General features: G+C 54.8%; 1 protein-coding gene across 5 annotated transcripts; it reads right to left on the reverse strand.

Moving 5' to 3' along the window:
- On the reverse strand, positions 1–18723 carry CACNB1 (calcium voltage-gated channel auxiliary subunit beta 1). Of its 5 annotated transcripts, none has more exons than XM_072780362.1 (14): positions 18457–18722; positions 15904–15990; positions 12746–12865; positions 11359–11481; positions 10685–10821; positions 10390–10466; positions 9825–9979; positions 8645–8725; positions 8150–8208; positions 7853–7962; positions 7504–7655; positions 4253–4348; positions 3680–3865; positions 1–1827 (listed from the first exon to the last, which is right to left on the reverse strand). In XM_072780362.1, the coding sequence occupies exons 1-14, from the start codon at positions 18538–18540 to the stop codon at positions 1363–1365; spliced, it is 1932 nt and encodes a 643-aa protein (XP_072636463.1). In that variant the 5' UTR covers positions 18541–18722; the 3' UTR covers positions 1–1362. The 5 variants fall into 5 exon arrangements, with proteins under 5 accessions (XP_072636463.1, XP_072636464.1, XP_072636466.1 ...); XM_072780363.1 differs by lacking the exon at positions 9825–9979 and adding an exon at positions 8999–9018 and having other exon boundaries at positions 18457–18720; XM_072780365.1 differs by lacking the exons at positions 8645–8725; positions 9825–9979 and adding an exon at positions 8999–9018 and having other exon boundaries at positions 18457–18721.
- Positions 18724–20291: the final 1568 nt, after the last annotated feature.

Genomic DNA, 20291 nt, shown 5'->3' on the forward strand with positions numbered 1-20291 from the left:
TGCAAAGGACAGGACGGCGGTTTTATATGTGGCAAAATACTTCTAGGGGGGTACAGACGGACAGACAGACAGGTAGGGGCACAGGACACCAGACAGGGAGGGGGAAAGGTTGGGCAGTGGTGTCTTCTAACCGGTAAGTGGAAGCTGCACCCCACCCCCGGCGGGGGGTGGGACAACATTGGCACAGGAGGTGGCGAGACGGGCATGAGGTGCCCGTCCCTGAGGCGGGCAGCTGGGCAGGGCCCAGTCCTCGTTGGCACAGTCGGCTCTCTCTGGCCCAGCTGGGTGCTGGGGAGGGGCAGGGCTGCTGGGCTGTAAGGATGCTAGGCAGAGGAACACTCAGGAGGGAGGTGGGCAGAGGAGGGACCAAGGCCTCTCCTGGGGGAAGTGGACAGGGGTAAAGGATGGGATCACAAGAGGCAAATACAGAGCAGCAGCAGCAGCCAAGCCCCCCAGGGGAGATCCGAGGTCCCAAGGCAACCCCCCGGGGTGTTGATCGCCTCTTGGGCACCAACCCGCAGGGCCTCTCCCCCGGGGCCTCCCGGTGACAGTGAAGGGGCAGTTTTTTGGTTTCAAAATGAGGCGGAGAGTGTTCCATGGGTGCCACACCCAAGTGAAAAGGGGTGGGGGGCTCAGACACAGAGGGGCCCCCTCTTCTGATGGCAGTAGGCAAGGGACATCATAGGCAAAGCTCATTCCTGGGGTAGGCGAAGGCCGAGGCATGAAAGTGGTGAGGTGGGTAGCAGTACCTCCAGAGAGCAGGCACTCCATTTGATGCCTGCCGCTGTCCATTCAGACTGCTCCCCAAGACAATCCCCATGGGGCTTCCAGTCTACACCTTTCACCCACCAGACAATGCTGCCAGAAAGCTGGGAGAGGGATAGGCATGGTGAAGGAGCCTGGATCTGGGGTTTGGGGAAGAGAGCCCTCATGGGAAAGTCTGTGGTCTCCCTCTCCAGGAAAAGCCCCCTCACCCTTCCCAAATACTCCAGGTGGGGAAAAGAAAGGGCTACCCCATTTAGGACCCTTATTTAGAGCCCCAAGTAGAAAGAGTTAAGGAAGTGCACCTTTTCTCTGGGAGTGAGGGGAGAGCGCCCCCTGACGTGTGAGAAAGGGACACTGCAGAAAGGTGGGCATCCCCCGATCCATCCACAGCAGGTTAAGTGAAAACCTACAGCTGAGGCTTAAGGGAATCCCAAGAGCTGGGATGCTACCACCAAAGAAACCCCCCAACATCGAGCAAAGGCATCTGAGAGGGAGACAGTGCCCCCTGGAGGAAAGATACATCCCTGGTGGTGAGCCCCTTGGTCCCTCCCCTCCCAGGGCTCAGAGCCCTTCCCCCCACTGCGTGGACCCTGCTTCTCAGCGGATATAGACACCTCGCCCCCAGCCTTCCAGCTCATTCTTGTTGCGCCCCAAAACTGGACCCCCGCCCTCTGCGCAGTAGCGGGCCTTATTCCGGCCACGGTTCCGGTTGTCGGTCAGCTCTTCTTCGTAGTCTTCTTCCTCATCCTCCCAGGATCCCTGTCGGGCGGGTGGGGTGCTGCCCCCTGCAGGGTCTCCAAGCCCTGGCCCCTCGGAGGGGTCAGTTTCCATGTCCACACATGAGTCTCCCAGCTCCGTGTAGGCAGAGTTTCGGTTGCCAGGGGTGTCGGCATCAAACGTGTCTTGGCGAGACAGTGCCCGCAGGGTGCCCACCCGGCCTGGTGGGTGGCTGCTGGGGTAAAGGCCTGGGGGCTGGCCCAGCTCCCCGGGGTACTCGTGCACGCTGGCGTGCTCCCCGGTGGCCCGCTCCAGCGACTGGTCCCCGGAAGCAAGGTAGGGTCCCTGGTTAGCAGATGGACAGCACACACCATGCAGGTCAGGCAGGGGTGAGAAAGACACAACAAAGCAAGGCAGGTTAGTGATGGCACCAAGACACCCAGTCTGGCTAAAGGAGGTGGGTGCTGGCTCTAGGGGATGGGCAGCCTGCCAAATGGCTCTATGGCCCAGCCAGAGGACAGACCTCAGGGCATTTGCTCCTCTATTGGGACAGGAGGCACCCATCCTTCATAAGGCATGAGGAGGCATGAACTCTTCCAGTAATCATGGCAGAGAGCCCATGAATAATTAGTCATTGCTTCCTCAATGCACGTCATTAATGCTGTCTTGGGCACTATCATCATTAACACTTCATTAGCGGTTGATTGGGTTAGTCACTGCCCCAGTTTTCCAAATATACTAGGGGGATTTCACCTAGAGCTCACTAACCCCCACTCCTTCAACCCAAACCAGACCCTATCATAGGTTTCCAGAGCCCCATACTTCCCCCATCCATTCCCCAGGTTGATAAGATTCCTCTCCTGCCCCCAGCAAAAAATCAAAGCAGCAGGCTGGGGAAAGCTGATGGGTCTCCACCCCCATCACCACCACCCTCTCCCCAGAGACAATGAGGTGGCCCAACATTCTCAGCACCGAATGCCACATAAAGCTGATCTGATGGTCACTGCCATCATGGGGAGGCTGGGTGGGGTGCCAGAAGGCCTGAGTTCAAGTCCCATCCCCTGCCACTTCAAGCTGTCTGACCCTGAGCAAATGACTCTCCTCTCTATGGCCCAGTTTCTCTGTGGTGGTATGATGAGGATTAAACCAGCAGTTTCCAAGCTGTTCCCTGGAGACCTGAGGTCGCGGAAAGGGCACAAAAGTGCTTCAGGGGTCCCTATGGAGGTGAAATGGAAGCCAAGCCACCAGCTCCCTCTGAGCAGAGCAAGGACACTTTATATACTGGGCTTCCTTAGAGGTTTCAATGAACAAATGAGCTCTGTTACTGAAAACAAACCTGAAAAGCAACGGTCTTAGAATGACTTCATGGCTTTCTCCCGGCTGTTATCTAGAACCAAATACTTAATGGTGTGAACTCAGAGATGGGAAGCAGCTGCCAGGGCAGGGCACCCATAGAAGGGCCTTTCCTGGAATCTGTTTCACTGGGAGAGGGATGGAAGGTAGGGCATCAATTCATAGAAGATGCTTCATCCTGGGTACCCTCTGAGGGAAACTCCCAGGATTAGGGCTCTAAGAGAAGGGACAGTCTCTCTGGGTTTAATGGCCCTGCTCTGTGGGATTGCCTGGGTCAGACGGCCCTTGCTCTGTTGAGTCTAAAATATTGGGTAAGGGGGCACGTGGCTGGCTCAGTTGGTAGAGCATGCAACTCTTGATCCTGGGGTCACGAGTTCCAGCCCCACATCAGGTATAGAGATTACTTTAAAAAAAAATGAACATAAAAAAGTAAATAAATTAATGGGTGTGGAGTCCAGTGCATGAAAATATCAGTCTTCCTTATGTTTTCTTCCTAATTATTTGTCTTATAAGGCCCGAATCAGGCCTCATAGCCAGAAGCCCCTAAGGCAGCAGGTGTAGTCCTATGAGACCAGGCCCAGGAAGGCACCACCAGCCAGCCCCAATCCCATCAAAAACCACAGACACCAGAAGCTGCCACTCACCACATTTTTTACAAAATAAAGCTCTTCCCTTCCTTCCCCGTGTTCCCTGAGCTCCAGTTCCGAGCCTTGGGCAGGAGGGGAAACAGGTAGGACACCTACATGGCGTGCTCCTGCTGCTGGGGCACGGACCTGGCCCGCTGCGAGGCCTCCAGCCCGCCCCAGAAGCTGAGATTTCTCCTGAGGGAGGTGAGCACCTGTACCTGGAGGTTGGAGACAGGGGCAGGGCTGGAGGCCAAAGCTGCAGTAGCCATGGTACGATTCAGCAGCGGATTGGGCGGAGTGCTGCTGGGCGGGTGTGTGGCCTTCCAATAGGCTTCCAAGTATTCGGCCAAGTGCTCGCAGGCATCCTCCAATTGGTTCTCGTCCAGAATGATGTCAAACATTTCCTGCGGAGGCGGGGTTAGGGGCAGGGCTGGGATGAGCTGGGCGTGATCAAGGGGGTAAGGGTGTGGCCTGGGTGCAGTGGGTGGAGTCAAAGGGTTGAAGGACAAAGTTAAAAAGAAACCTCTAGACTTCCAGAAAGAGGAGGACTCTCAGATATGTACATTGGCAGAACTACAAAAGGTCTTGGCACCCAGACAGTCTGAGTCTCCAGGGCTGGAGGCCGCCTTGACTCCCCACCGGGAAGCAGGCCTTCCGGGACTCTTTTCCCAGAAGAACAGTTGGCACCCATTGACCCCACCCCGGTGCTCCTGGCCACTCTGTCTCTCATGCAAGTCAGAGGAAACAGGAGAACCCAAAATTCCTCCCTTTCCCAGGGTCTGAGCACTCACGGGGGGACACTGCGCCAGCTTCTCTGAGGCCGCTATTTGGACGTTGAGGTGTTTGGACTGAGACTTCCCTCGGGATTTGATGAGCCTCTGAAGTACCTAGTTTGGGGGGAGAGGGGAGGAGCTGGAGGGGCTGTGCCATGTTCCAAGTCAGACAAGTAGGGCCTGGTTGGAGCCAGATGACTCTCAGGCCCGGCCACATCTTCTGAAATGACCTACCAGTCCTGCGTCCATCCTTCCACAATGCTCAGGCTCTCTCCCAGACTCATGCCAGCCTTTCCTGTGAAGTGGCTATTTGAAAAGCAGTGATTTGCCTTCCTGATCCCTCTCACCTTCTTTAAAGGCTTCACTCTCCAGACTGGCAGCCCCATATGAACAGCGACAGCCATCTTTGATAGGACACTTGCTGCCAACAGCCACTATTCTGTGGTTTCCACATGATCAGATCATTTAGTCCTGACAATAACCTCATGAGGTCGCCACTATTATTATTTTCAACTCCATAGCAATAATGACAATGGTAATAATAGCTAAACAGAAAGCCATGACCTTAACTAAGTGATCAAAGGTAACATCACCAACAACACAACAGACACCGCATGTCTCCTGATACAACACCCTCAGAAAGATACCGTCGCTTTGGTGATATTTCTACCACCAACAAAAAGCCTCAGCCTCACACAAGGAAATATCAAGCAAACCCAGCTTGAGGAACAGTCTACAAAATCAGTGGTCTGTACTCTTAAAAAACATCAGTGTCAGAAAAATCCAAGAAAGAAATAAAAATCCTAAAAAGAAGGGTACCTGGGAGGCTCACTCGGTTAAGCGTCTGCCTTGGGCTCAGGTCATGATCTCAGGGTCCTGGGACGAGCCCCCCCCCCCCCCCCCCCAGGCTCCCTGCTCGGCAGGGAGTCTGCTTCTCCCTCTCTCTCAGCCCCTCCCCCTACTCATGTGCTCACACATACTCTCTCAAATAAATATTAAAAAAAAAAAAAAAGAATGCTAAAGAGATAAAGCAATTAAATGTAACACTGATCCTGGATTGAGGGAGAAATTGCCATAAAGGCCATCATTGGGACAACTGATGAAAAATGAAGGACTACTGAGTTTGGCAACTCTACGGTCATTATATAGCTAAACGTCCTCGTTCTTAAGACGTTGAAGTATTTAGCAATCAAGACATGATATCTACAACCTATTCTCAAATGATTCAGAAAAAAAAAGTACATATACACATATACATAATACATGAAGATAAAATAAATGTGGCAAAATATTCAAAATTAGTGAATGAAGAAAACTGAACAATAAACTTTAAGTGGCTGTATTGAATGGTGTGTGAATTATCTCAATAAAGCTGCTAAAAATTAGTGAATCTGGGCAGCCCGGTGGCTCAGCGGTTTAACGCCACCTTCGCCCAGGATGTAATCCTGGAGACCCAAGATTGAGTCCTGCGTCAGGCTCCCTACATGGAGCCTGCTTCTCCTTCTGCCTGTGTCTCTGCCTCTCTCTCTCTCCTGTTTCTCATGAATAAATAAATAAAATCTTCTAAAATAAATAAATAAATAAATTTTAGTGAATCTGAGTGAAGGGCATTCAAAGAATGGCAGTTCTTGGTACCATTCTGGGAACTCTTCTCTAGATTTGGAACTATTTCAAAACAAAAATCTTAAAAAAAAAAAAAAGTCTATATTGCTTAGTAGGTCCTAGGCACTTTGCACGATTAATTCATCTATTTAACCCTCACAACCACCATGTGAGGACCTCTATTTTGCAGGTTTGGAAATGGGCACAGAAGAGTTAGGTGACTTGCCAAAGGAGCACAGAGCTGGGGAGTAGCAGGACTGCTGCATTAACTCTGCAGACACTCTAGCTTCAGAGTCCCCACCCCATACCTCAGCCAGTGCCCCTGGGAGAAACAGAAGTATCTGTTACTTTCCAGCTCACAAAGTGTTTTCATATCCATTATCTCCTTTGATCCTTTCAACCACCCCAGGAAGTACTTCCATCCTATCATCCTCTTTCCACTCATTAGAAACTCAGGACTCAGAAACGTTAGGGTAACTGGGTGCTCCGCTCATAGGGTATGTCCACGAAATGGTAACAGTTACCACCCTCAGTTGTCCATCATGAATTAGAGAGAACTCTGGGCTCTTTACATCATTACCTCAAATCCTTTCAACAATAACAAGGGAGGGATCTGGATGCCCATTTTATTTATTTGTTTGTTTATTCATGAGAGACACAGAGAAAGAGGCAGAGACATAGGCAGAGGGAGAAGCAGGCTCCCTGCAGGGATCATGACCTGAGCTAAAGGCAGACGCTCAACCTCTGAGCCACCCACAGGTGCCCCTGGATGCCCATTTTATAGGTGAAGACATTGAGGCTCAGAGGCTAAATAAATCCTGCAAATATCCCAAGCTCAGTAACAAAACCACCATCAAACAAAATTTAATGAATGACTAAATCAACCAAAGCAAACGCTGGAACCCAGGGCTGTCTTCTCACTTTATTTTTTTATTTTTATTTTTTTTAAGATTTATTTATTTATGATAGACATAGAGAGAGAGAGAGGCAGAGACACAGGAGGAGGGAGAAGCAGGCTCCATGCTGGGAGCCCGACTTGGGACTCGATCCCGGGACTCCAAGATTGCGCCCTGGGCCAAAGGCAGGCGCAAAACTGCCGAGCCACCCAGGGATCCCTGTCTTCTCACTTTAAATCCTTCCCCTAAACTCTCCCTCCATATTCCTCAAACCTCCACTAACGTCAAGGAGGGAAAACTCATAGAGCTGTGTGTAAAAAAGAAGTAAATCAGTCTTCCTACCGATTAGTCTCTGTCAAGGTCCAAGCGAGGACAGTGCAGCAAAAAGGGACAAAATCAAATGACAGAAAAGACCTCCCAACTGCCAAGTAGTTGGGTGACACTGCGACAAAAAAAGCACAGAATTATTTCTCTTTTCTGGACCAAGGGTCAAGCAGAGCGGAGCCAGGGGGCTGGCCTGCATGACCCTAATAATGATATTTATACTAGCTAAGACATGATGAGGCACATGATACCAGACCTTTGGCTAAGTGCTAAGCATTCACATTAGGTTCAATCTTCACAATGTCCATTTGATAGAGTTTTACAGAGAAGGAAAATAAGACTCAGGGAGATTCGGTCACACAGTTAATAAGCAGTTGCTAAGATTTAAATACAGGCCACCCAACTCCAGCACTCCTGTCCCCACTAGGGTCAGGCTCCTGCACCCACCTTTGGAGAGGTGATCTTGATGTAAACAATGATGGGAGCCAGGGAGGTCTTGGAGAGCTGGGCTGGGTGGTTGATGGTGTCAGCATCCAGGGCAACCAACTGAAGGGTTCGGGCCAGCTCGAAGATTCGCTCAATCTCGCTCTGCACCTCAGCTGGGGGACACGGAGTCATGGGGAAGGGGGAACGTGGGGAGTCTCCCCAAGAGGCAGTGGACAATCACACACTTCTGGAGTTCGTCCCCCCACCCCCCCAGACACACACACACACACACACACACACACACACACACACACACACTTCTGGGCCCAGAAGTGGGGGTGGGGGTGGGGGGGATGAAGGGTGGGCTCACCTAGGCTGGAGCGTGTGTTGGAGCGCTCAATGATGATGTGTTTGCTGGGGTTATTGAGGACTGAGCGCTTAGCCAGAGAAATGTCTGCCGTCACACGAGTGATAGAAATCCTGAGGGATGGGGCAAGGGGATTGAGGGGTCAGGGTGGGCTTGAATGCTCTGTCCACTCCCCAGGCTCCAGGGCTGCCTCCTAGCCCTCGGTCCATGGAGGCCCAGGATCATCATTCAGGCCACCCAGCCCATCCCTAGCAGCAGAGGATCACGGTTGGATTGGGGAGCCAGCTCCCAAGGTCTCACCTGCCATCAAATCGATGCTTCAGGAAGTCAAATAAAGCTTTCTGCATCATGTCTGTAACCTGAGGTTGAGGGGTGGGGGAGGGGGTGGGGGGGAACGGTCAGATATTTAAAGCCACTCAAGAAGAGTAGGTTGCCAAGTATTTACATCCTTATATTCCATTTTCTTTAATTCCTGAGATAAATGGACCCCTAGAAGAGGTACAGTGTTCCTTCTGGGTCTGAGGAGCCTCCAATGGGGTCTCTGATTCCAAAAATAGATTCTCTGGGAGGACCCTTCTGGGGGTATCTTGGGGGAGGGGGACTGGACCCTTCTGAGTAAGTCTCCCTGTGGGTCAGGCTCCTCTGGGGGGCTTCTCTGAAGGTCTGCAGCCCTCTAGGGAGATACTCTGTGAATCTGGGCCCTTCCAGGAGATCTCCCTGGGGTCTGAAACTTTCCGTAGCATCTGTCTAGAGGCCTGGGCCCCTCTGGGTCCACTCCCCTCTAGGGGCTCCTACCTCATAGCCCTTGAGCGACGGTCCCACCAGGATGATGGGCCTCATGGAAGGTACCACGTCATAGGGGGGCACATGCTCTGTCTGAGGGGGAAGCAGGGAGGGGAAACCCCAGAGTGGAGATGGCATTAGCTCCTCTTCTGCAGCCTCCAGGCTCCCCCATGCACCCTTTCCTCCCTTGTTCCCAGAGCCCAGATGTGGGGGTCGAGGTCAGGGTGGGGAGGGATGGCCAAGGAGAACCAGGAAGGGTGAGGGAAGTGGGGGATGGGTGGGGAGGGCACAAGAATGGGTGTTAGAAGGTCCCACTAGCTCATCCCAGGGGGTGCAGAGGGGGACACAGAAAGCTGTGATACTCACCGACTTCTGCTTCTGTTTGGCTGGGTCCAGAGATTGCCAAGAGTGGGGAGGCAGGGGAGAGAGGGAAGGGCACCCAGGCAGGGGCAGAGGGCAAGGAAGGAGCCAGGACAAGAGAGGGAGGGAGAGCGGACGGACGAGGAGAGATAACAGGGCATGCGTGTTAGTGACAGACAGAGCCAGAGAGAAGGGACGGGACCCCATGCCAAGGGGGAGCCAGAGATGGCCCTAGACCAGGCCTGGGAGAAGGACTGTCAGTCCAGTGAACTTGGGACTATTTGGACATACCCTTCCCCTTTCTGGGTCTTGAGAAAGATCTGAGTAGGGTGACAGCCCCTAATTTGGTGCCCATCTCCTGCCCCTAGTGCAGTCCAACCTGTTGGTTTGAAGGGCTCCTTACACTGTCCTACAGTGCAGCCAGTAGACCCCATGCCCACCCTAGCCCCATGGAGTCCAAGAAGGACAAAGAAGGGTCTCCATTCCACTCTTCCCATCATAGGCAGGAGTGGAGGGCAAACATGGATTATCTCAGCTTCATCATCACCAGACCCTGCTTCCAGGGGTGGTGGGGTAAGGGGGTATGACCTTCCAAGGGAAGGGGTGCTTCGATTGCAAGAAACATCCCTTCCTGGGGGTGGGCCAGAGCACGGCTGTGTGCGGAGCTGGATGTGCCCATTCTTACCATTCCACCCTCCCCGCTCCTTGGCAGGAGGCCCTACTCCCCATGGAATCTGGCCGGTACCGCATCCGAATCCTTTCCAGCCCCTCCCCCTGCCAAAAAGCTGGGCCCTGACCCTCTGCCCTCTTGCCAGAGCCCAGCAAGAATTACCTTCTTGAAGAAGGGGATGCGTTTGCCATGGGGTGGCGGGGTGGTGACACTGCTAACACTAGTCTTGGCAGAGCCGCTCTGCTCCCCGAGCTCTGCCTCCTCGTCGTCTAGCTCTAGGGGGTCTAGTTCAAAGGCTAAGTTAGTCATCTCATTACCTGGACCGCAGTCAGGAGAGAGGAGGGAGGCGAGGTGGGGAGGAGTGGGATGGACATGGAGACACAAGTACAGAAGGCAGGGATGGGATGGGGGAAAAAGAAAGAAGAAGAGGTGAATGGAACAGAGCCAGGAGAAATGAATGGGGGTGGGGCAGGGGAGTCAGGCAGAGAGATGGAGCTACCAAAGAAACGGGAAGGAGAGACATGAGAGAATGGGCGCTGACAGGCCCAGCTTGTGGGGTATCCTACTCTTCACGGAGGGGGTACCGCTGGATGTGTTTGAAGGACTCAGGACTGGGGTGCCCCCTACTGCAGGGAAAGGAGGGGACAGGCAGTGGGGAGACGACCCCACCCAGGAGCCACCCCCCCACCCCCACCCCACGGTTCCCTAAGGTGGCAGCAGCTCTTACCACTGGCAGGGGGTGTGGGGCGGCGGGTGCCAGTCACCACGTCTCCTAGGCTGGAGCTGGAGTTGTCACCTGATTTGCTGTGTGGGCAGAGAGGCAAATGGAGCTGTGAGCAGAGGGGTGGGCGTGAGGTGGGGGAAGCCTGTTCTCTCACTTGCTGCCTGCCCCCCACTCTCCTGGAAATTCTCCAGCCCCACTGGTGACATCACAGGAGGCTGGGCCCTCAGGGCAACGAACGGGTCAATCCTTGAGGCCCAGTCCCAACTAGATGGTCTGTCGGCGTTCCCCAGCTAGACACCTGGAGCTGAGGCGATTCTGACGCAGCTTCTGTTCCTGCAGGAGGCGCAGGCTGTCCAGCTTGACAGGGCTGGGGATGAAGCCAACCTCACAGCCCTCCTTCACCAGTCGCCCAATCCACCAGTCATTATTATATTTCTGCAAACAGCAATAGCAGGTGAGGTGGAAGAGAGCAAGAGAGAGGTTGGAGGGGCAAGCCAGCAGCCGCCCTTGGGAGAAACCACCAGGGACCTGCCAAGCTGCCCAGGGGGTGGCACCTTCAAAGAGCCAGCCCCTGGCACAGCCCCCAGTTCTCAGAACAACTTCATGACCTGAGTTCTCTTGGGCCATGGACCACCCCAGCCCCAGCACATCCCTGTCCCACCATGCACCCACCCTCCTCTGGAAAGATAGCAAGAGGAAAGGAAGCTGACACCCACATATGCCCACACACTGCCGCTCCACTGACACATCTCATCACAAACCCTCTCAACAACCGTGTGACCTAGGCATTGCCACCGCATTTACCAACGCAAATCAGAGAGGCTCAGGGAGGTAGAGATTTGTCTAAGGTCATACAGCAGATTCAGCCAAGCTCTGTTGGGTTCAGAAGTCTTTTTCCACTAGAGCTCTGGCTGTCCCTCTCCTGATGCCCACTACCCTGCCCTCCTTCCAGATATGAAGCGCTCACTCCACCTCTTTGATGTGCAGAAAGTCCTTGGGCTCAAAGGTGATGGCCACTCCCTGCACTGGCACTTCATCCCCTGGAGATGGGTTGTAGCCGACATTTGTCCGCACAGCAAATGCCACCGGCTTGGTCTAGAGGTGAACAGGGAGAATGACAACCAGAGGGTTAAGTCAAGATGTACCATCCTGGGGTAAGGATGATGTGAAGGTTTGTTTTGTTGATCATTAACAAGTATACTGAATGATTTAAGTAGTTTTCCTGTATGTGCATTAAATTTTACAATAAAAAACAATAGAGGGGATCCCTGGGTGGCGCAGCGGTTTGGCGCCTGCCTTTGGCCCAGGGCGCGATCCTGGAGACCCGGGATCGAGTCCCACGTCAGGCTCCCGGTGCATGGAGCCTGCTTCTCCCTCTGCCTGTGTCTCTGCCTCTCTCTCTCTCTTTGTGACTATCATAAATAAATAAAATTAAAAAAAATAAAAATAAAATAAAATAAAATAAAAAACAATAGAATTCAGCCTTCTCAAGATGGAGGGGGCCACTGAGGATGGTAAGTATTAGCCTGGAGTAACACCCAGAAAGAATATTAGTAATAATAATAATAATAATAATGACAGCAGAGCGTCTGGGTGGCTCAGTCAGTTAAGTGCTGCCTTTGACTCAGGTCATGATCCCAGGGTCCTGGGTTCAAGCCTCATTTTGGGGTTCCCTGCTCAGTGGGGAGTCTGCTTCTCCCTCTCCCCCTGCTCATGCTCTCTCTCTCTCTTGCTATGTCTCAAATAAATATAATCTTAAAAAAAAAATAACAGCAGCTATGGTTTACTGTGCTAAGTACCATGTGACATATTTTACAAACATTACCTCATTTATTTATCACAAAAATCTTAGGAAGTTAACTACTAGGGGCATCTGGCGCGATCAGTTGGTGGAGCATGCGACTCTTGATCCCAGGGCTGGGAGTTCAAGCCCCATGTTGAGTGTAGCAATTACTTAAAAAAAATTTTAACTAAAATCTTAAAAAATAAAAAAATTTAACTACTATTACTATCTTCATTTTAATGAATGACGAGACTAAAGTTCAAAAAGGTTAAGTGGCTCGCCTGAAATCAGACGGCTAATGAGGGTCAGCCCAGGACATCTGATTCCAGAAAGAAGTAGTCTCAAGTTCCTATTATGTGTGGCAACACTATTAAGTACTTATTACACTATATAAGAAGGCAAATAGTATAGCCCGCATTTTACAGCTATAAGACAGAGGCGCATCGAGGCCCTGGGGTACACCAGCTGAGGAGTGCCTGGGTCAAGACTAGTCCCTGGGTCTGTCCAGGCCATCTCTAAGGCTTGGGAATGGGGGGAAATAGTGCCAGCACAGCCCCTCGACTCTCTATTTCTCACCTTAGCTTTCTCGAGCTGGGCTAATGCTTGGCGCTCTGCCTCTTTCCTTAGGGCTTCCCGGTCCTCCTCCAGAGACACGTCAGAGTCCGATGGTCGGCTGGTGTAGGACTCCGCCGAGCCCTGAAAATGAACCAGGCTGGCTCAGGGCCTGCACTGCCTCTCAGTTCCTGGGCCTCGGAAGGCACAGAGGTACCACCCATCATGGATGTCTCGAGCTCCAGCCAGCCTAGTGTGATGCCACACAGGCTAGGAAAAGGTGGTATGAGATGAGAGGAGCCAGGGACTGAGATTGGCAGGCCCCTGGGAAAACTGTGGCCCTAGGAAGGGTGACAGCAGCAAGCAGGGGGTTAAAGCAGGTCCAAGGACAGCTGCCTGGGGCCCGAGGGAGGGGTGTGTGTGGGGGGGAACCTGATAGGGGCACAACGCAGGGGAGGAGTGCCAGGGGACGAGGCTCCACTCCCTGTTCCTCCTTCCCTCCCTGCCCCCAGCACCAGCTGAGATAGATTCGGAAGAAGCCCAGAGTCCTTCCGGGGATGGCAGTCACCAGCAGAGGCCTGAGTTCTCTGTGCTGTTGGCAGTGGGCAGCCTGCTCTGCATGATGCGGCCACCAAAAGTTTTGCTATCTTTTGCTCAAAGGTGAGGGAAGATAGAATACTACTTCCTTGGCCAGAATCAGAGGAGCCCCAACCCTCAGGCTCTCACAAGATCCTAAAGAGAACATAAGATTCCTAGGGTAGTGCAGGCAAAAGAGGCAAGTTAAGAGCAGGACATGGGGCAGGGCTCTCTCCATACCAGGGCTGCTGGCTGCGAGGGTCTAAGCAGGCCCAGGAGTCTGGCTATGCCAGGAAGCTGGCTTTGACCACACTGACCATCCCGGAGCACAAGAACTCCTTCAGGGATGCAGGCATATGTGTAAGATCCAAAGTGTCAATGAACATGCTTATTCACGGACGTGCTTGGATGTGCAACTTCAAGTGAGTATAGGAGGGTGTGTTCTCTGGTATGTGTTGGGTTTGCATGACTACATGCATAAAGGTGCACACAGGCACAGACGGGGGGCACCCTCGGTGTCAGTGTTCCTGACAATGTGCGGCACATGAGGGCAGAAGCCAGGAGGTGTGAAATTATGTGACTACACAAATGTGGTGGTGTTGCTATAAAGGCAGGAGATGATAGGGAGAAGGAGCACGACTACAGACATGTGGGGGTTCTTTCCTGAGGCCCTGCAAGGGTCACTTAGCCAGGAATGCCCATTAGCTTGGTATGGAGAAGACCTAGGAAAAGAGGGAAAACAAAGTCCCACCTCCCCCAGAGGGCCCCGTCATTAGCTAGCTCATTAGCTAGCGAGGTTGCTCACTCCTTTCCCAGCCAAATCACAAAAATGGGAGGCTTGTGAAGGTGCAAGCCTGGGGTAGGGGTGGGATCACTAATGGAAGATGGAAAAGAGACGAGAGTGAAAACCAGCTAATTCACTACTCTCCACTCCTCCTGACGAGAACACTAAAAATCAGGAAGACAGATGCCCAGAGAGCCAGAGAAACAGACCCAGAGACAGAATGGCGGAGAGGCATTTACTGATCCTTACGGACCCGTGGGCGCACGCACTCACAGGCGTGTGCGCACATACACACAGACATGCACAGACATGGACATATCAGAAATGGCAGGAGCAGGGAAAGAGTGAGGAGGCAAAGAAACAGGCTGGAGTAAGGGCCCCCCCATCAGCTTTCCCTCTGGGGCTACTCCCACCCACCCCAACTCCCACCCCATCCCTAGCTCACCACTACGAGGGTCCGGCTGGGCGCCTCCATCACAGCGCCCTCAGTGCCTGGCCCTGCTGGCCTAGGGGGTGGCCCAAACTGCCTGTTCCCCCAGGGGGCTCAGGTTACAAGCAGAGTTGCTACATGTGCAAACTGCTAGGGTATATTTAGCTCAGAGATGTGGCAAGGCCTGCTCCCCCACTCCCTGCCACCTACGGGGGTCAGAACTCAGAACTGAGAGGAGGAAGGACTGGAGGCTGGGGTCTGACCCCCTGGGGTGGCAAACAATGGAGGAACCAAGGCTCTTTCCTGTCAAGAGGAGTTACACGGAGCACAGCGTCATTCCTCCCAGCACTGGCCCTGGCCCAGCCCTGCAACAGGAGGGATGAGGAAAAGACTGAAGAAAGATCTTCCTGTCTATGTACTTAGAAGATGCTGGGATGAAGGGCCCTTGTCTGACCCTCTCAAGTCAGGCCTGGGCTCACATATGCCAAGTGTTGTGGAGATAGAAGAATCAAAAAGGGCCTCACTCCACAATCTGCCGTGGATCTGCCGGGCACCACCCTCATTCTCCAGCCCAAGGGGGGCTGACCTCCCTACTGCCCTATGCTCTCATATGCCCTACCCATTTCCTCTTCAGCATCCGCCCTTTCCTTGTCTGATCCCAAGCCTCTCTCGCCTTTTTTGGGTACCAGGTTTTGTTGAGATGCTCTGTAGTCATAGCAACCACATGCCTCTCTGGCTGCCTCTCCCTGAGCCTGAGATGGCCTGGGGTTGACATTAAGAACAGAGAGGAGAATGGCATCTTCCTGACTGGGAAAAGAAGACCCCAGAAAGCTATTCAGCCTCCTTCAGCCGGGGGTGCTACTCTCTAAAACCTCCTCCTGCCCTGGCCTCCTCCAACCAGCGTACCTTCTCTCAGCATATTTAAGAACAGTTAGCTGGACGTGAGGAGGGTGTTTCCCTGACCCATACCTCACCAAAGCTCCAGGGACCCAAAGGACCTGGTTCCTTATTTCTTAGGCTCTGCCTCTACCCCACGCTGTCACAGGTTCTGGGGGAGGACATGGAAGCAGACAGCCGGCAGGGGGAGTGGGTGACAGCCTGAAGCAAGCTAGGAGGAGGCAGGCCAGGCTGTCCCTGAATGAGATGACGCAGGCAGGCAGGCAGCAGGGGCTGGTGCCTGAAGCTGGGGGAGGGGCAGGGCGGGGGCTGAGGGAGTGGGTGCAGGCTGACAGTACGTGCCGGAGAGGTCACGGGCTAAGGGTGATGGGATGGTTCCAGGCAGGGGGCAAATGACACAGGGGAGGGTACCTGGAGAAAGCCTCAGACTCAGCTACCAATGCTGGTCTCCACCAACCAGCCACCTCCTTCATCTCAGCCCAGCCTCTCCATTACCTGGCGGACAAAACTGTTGGATGTCGTATCCGAGGACGTGCTCCCATCTGACCTTTTGAACCGCCCTTTCCTCTTGCTGTATTTGCCCTGGAGAGGCCAGAAAGGGACAAGAGTGGAATCAGAAAGGGCCGTTCCCAACCCTCATCCCATCAGGCCCCAAGCTACAGCCAGGCTTTGGGAATATCATTCCCTGATCCGAAGAGCCCCACCCCCCATCTTCTTCTAGAGATGGTACAGCCTGAGGGGGAGGAAGGGCCCAGACCACAGCCCTGGGGTGGGGGACAGTGGGAGAGAGTCTTAGGAAACACACATGAAACCCCCAAACCAAGCCAGAGAGTCTGGGAACAGGGAGGCGCTGAGAAGCTGGAAGCTCATTAGGCAGCAAAGCTAATTAAGATGCCGGGCAGGCTGCAGAGGCCTCGGGGGAAGGGAGAGGCTGCCTGCAGTGTGAGGACGGCAGAGGGAGCTGGGGAAAGACCCCTCCTTCTCCCCATCAGCTGGAGCAGAGGGGGGTTGAGTGTGCCTGTGGCCCCCAGAGTGAAGGGGAATCACCAACCCGAGCCCAGCTTGGCTTTCCCTGAGCCTGAATCTTGCCTTCATTTTTCCGCAGAGTGGGGAGGGGAGTGGCAGCTCTCAGTTCTTGGGAGACCCAAAACTACATTTCAGGGGAGGGGATTGTGGGGGGGGGGGGGCATGGAACTGTATTTGGAAAGGAAACATCTAACCTCAACCCAGCCTAGTGTCATGGGGGAGGGGTGGAATTAACAGCACCCCGCCCCCCAACCCTGGCAAGACTGTTTCTCAGCCCCCTCTTCATCCTCACAGTGGTCACACCTCTCCCCAAAGGGGGAGAAGGATCAAGCTTCCACTCTCTAACCCTTAGCTGCCACTGCGCATGCCTGGTGCCCATGGTACCTACCGAGCTGCAACAGTCATAACACCCCTTGGCCCTGCCCCAAGAGAAGCTTAGGACACAGCCCTCAAAGTCCCTGGGGTAGGCCCACTCAGTCACACTGGGCTCCTGGCTTGGGTGGAGTGAACACTACCTGACCTCTGGAGCAGCCACACATTCAGGTGTTCCCAGGCCACCTATCAAGGGGACTGCTTCCTCGCCCTCCCTAACTCACATACACACTTGGCCCAGGCCAGTCCAGAGTTTCTCTGCCAGAGAAGCTAGATGGGGTGGGAGATGAGGGTTCAGGCCCTCCACGCTCTTGTCCCCAGACTCAATCCTAGAGTTTCTTTGCCAGAGAAGCTAGATAAGACATGATCAGACTGGGGACTCTGGTTCCTCAGACCTGAATACAAGGAGCATGGATAGATGGGAGAGAAAGGTACCCAGGAACCCTTCAAAAATCCACCCTCTCACCCCCTTCTCTCAAACCAGACATATCTCCAACCTCTAGGATTGAGGATCCCTACAAACTTAAAAGGATCCTCCACCACCACCACCACCACCCCCAGGATGGGAAAAGGGAGTGGCACCCAGAGAGACAAGGGACAGCTGAAAGGAAGGCCCCAGTCAGCTGCCTCCCAGGCTCCAAGGGGCCTGGGGTGGAGAAAGGAGGTATTTTTAGGTCTAACCTGACCCCCCCACACACCAAGCTCATCAACCACATTATCATGGTGGTTACAGTTGCTCCAGGCTGGTCACAGCAAGAAAAGAGTTAATGGTATCCCAGCCTTGGGGTGCTGCCAGATTGGAGAATGGCCTTGTCCCAGAGAAATCCCTTGACATGACCACCCCAGACCCTGACCAGTCACCCCAGACTCTGCTTGTCACTCCGTGGGTATGCACCATACCCAAGAATGCCCCTTCCTGGGGATAACTCCAGGAAAAGTGTGACTGGGGGTGGGGCGGCAGACACCCTCTCCCCCCAAACCCCAGGTAACATAGCCTCCTCCCTTCCAAGACAGTGAGTTGGCATCCATCCAACTTTCCAAACTTTGGAGGCGTTTTCTAAGGCTGGGAAGGGGAGGGGGGGAGAGAGGGAAAGATAACGTGGGTGTTGGGAGAGGGAAGGTGGTCCAACAGGATGTAGCTGAGGTGCCGGGATGGGGGCCTAGCCCGGGGCCGACCCCTTCCCCACCCTCGAAGGCCAGCGTCTGCGGCTCCGAAGGCCTGCTGGCACCGCCCTGACCCCCGCCTCGGCCAGCTCCCAGGGCCACCCCCGCCCCACCCACCCCCGCCTGGCGCCCCCGAGCGTGCTCTGCGTCGCCCCCTTTGCCCGAGCTCGCTCTCCAGCCTCCGTCAGCCCCCGGATTCCCCACTCTCAATCCCTGCAGCAGGTACCCCGAGCAGCGAGGACCCTGCCGCGGGGGAGCCGAGGCGTGGTGACAGGCGGCCCGACCGCCCCCTCCCGCTCCGAGAAACCGCAGCCCAACTCCCGGCCAGGCGCCCATCAATCATTAACCGGCAGGGGCCGGGGGTGCGCAGGCGCCCCTCGCCCCTCGCCGCCGGGCGCATAACTCCTTCTCGCCCGCGTCCCCGAGCCGACCCCCGGGGTCCGCAGGAGCGGCCCCCTGCCCTCGGGCCCGGCCGCCACACCTCACCTGCGGGCTGGGGTCGAAGACCTCCATGGGGATCTCCTGGGAGGGCGGGTAAGGGCTCCGGGACATGCTGGTCTTCTGGACCATGGAGAGGAGCCTCTCCTCCCGCCGCCGGCCCGGCCCGGCCGGGCGCCCTCAGCGCATGAGAGAGGCCGTCGGGACCGAGAGCCGCGCAGCGCAGCCGGCGCCCGCTCCAGACACCTGGCCCGGCGGCCGGCTGCCCTCTCGCTGCCTCCCGTCCCTCCTCCGGCTCCCTCCGCTGCCGCCGCCGCCTCCTCCGCCCCTGAGGGCTCAGCATCTCCCCCGCCCCCTCCGCTCCCACCTGCCCCGCCCTCCGCCCGCCCTCCCGCCGCCGCCGTGGCCCCGCCCCTCGCAGCCCCTCCGCCCGCTCGGCGCAGACAATGGGAGGGCGGCCGGAGGGAGGCACGCCCCTCCCGGCCCTGGAAGGGGGTGAGCCGGGCCTCGGACTGGCCCCGGGCGAGAGCGCCTGCGGCGGGGCGTGGGGGGGGAGTGAAGCCCGGCCTTGGGGCTGGGGGCGGGGGCTGCGGTTTACCAGTGGATGCTGAGCGCTGATGGAGGTGAAGCGCGGATTGCCCCCCCCCCCCCCCCCCCGTTCCGTCCCAAACCGCTCTCCCTTCACAGGTCGGCCCATTCCACTCCAGTTTGGGCCGCCGGAACTTCCCAATCCCGTTGATCCTGGGACCCGGCTTTAACTCCTTTCTCCCCGGTGTGGGCCCAGGCTGCCTTGAACCAAACAGAAAGGCCCCTCTCCCTCCCGCAGGACGCTGCCTTCGGAGGCTGAAGCTCACGCTGATGCTGGGGTGATGAGAATGTCCAAAGGCAGTTCCAACACAGACAGCAACCAGAAATCCCAGGGACCCAGGAGTCCTTCTGCCTTTGTCCCTCATATCCCCCCCAGGCACTTCCAGAAGGCAAGGTCCCTGTTTCTTGGAAGAGAGAAGAAAGAAGAAGAAATGTGGGAGATGAAAGAGTGGCTAAAATCAGATCTAGTGACTTTTGATCTAGAACTGCCCCCCCTTCATCCTTAATTTGGGGACAAATATCCAAAGCCTGGACTCCACTCACCACAACCTATGGAGAGAAAAGTAGGGCATTCTGTCAAAAACTGGTATTGGGGGATCCCTGGGTGGCGCAGCGGTTTGGCGCCTGCCTTTGGCCCAGGGCGCGATCCTGGAGACCCGGGATCGAATCCCACGTCGGGCTCCCGGTGCATGGAGCCTGCTTCTCCCTCTGCCTGTGTCTCTGCCTCTCTCTCTCTCTCTCTGTGACTATCATAAATAAATAAAAATTAAAAAAAAAAAAAAACTGGTATTGGGGCAGCCTGGCTCAGTCCATAGAGCATGTGGCTCTTGATCTCAGGGTGGTGAGTTTGAGCCCCACCCTGGATACAGAGATAACTTTAAAAAAAAAAAAAGAAAGAAAGGAACTCTGGTGTCAATTTCGTTCAGGCTCTTTCTGGTCACGTGGTCCTGGACAAGTCACTACACTCCTATAAAATGGGGTTGCCGATACTGTAGTCTTTGTCACCTGGGATTCTTAGGGGGATGAGGGAGAATGAAATCAAATGATGGACTGCTCAGGTGTTTGGAGATGCTGCAAGGTGCTGAGCAGAGGTCTCTCATGGCAGGAGGAATTGTTATCTCTCTACCCTACCCCTTACCCTGCTCCTCAAACGGGAGGTGAGAAGTAAAATGAAGATTTGCCCAGGTTCAGTGACCCTAATATAAAGGCCAGCCTCCTGTCTCCTCCTGCTAGAGGAGAGACTGTGGGATGGATACACTGACTCCTTTTCCTCACCCTGGGTTCTACAAATGGAT

Source organism: Canis lupus, chromosome 16 (genome assembly GCF_048164855.1).
Source record: "Canis lupus baileyi chromosome 16, mCanLup2.hap1, whole genome shotgun sequence".
NCBI lineage: Eukaryota > Metazoa > Chordata > Mammalia > Carnivora > Canidae > Canis > Canis lupus.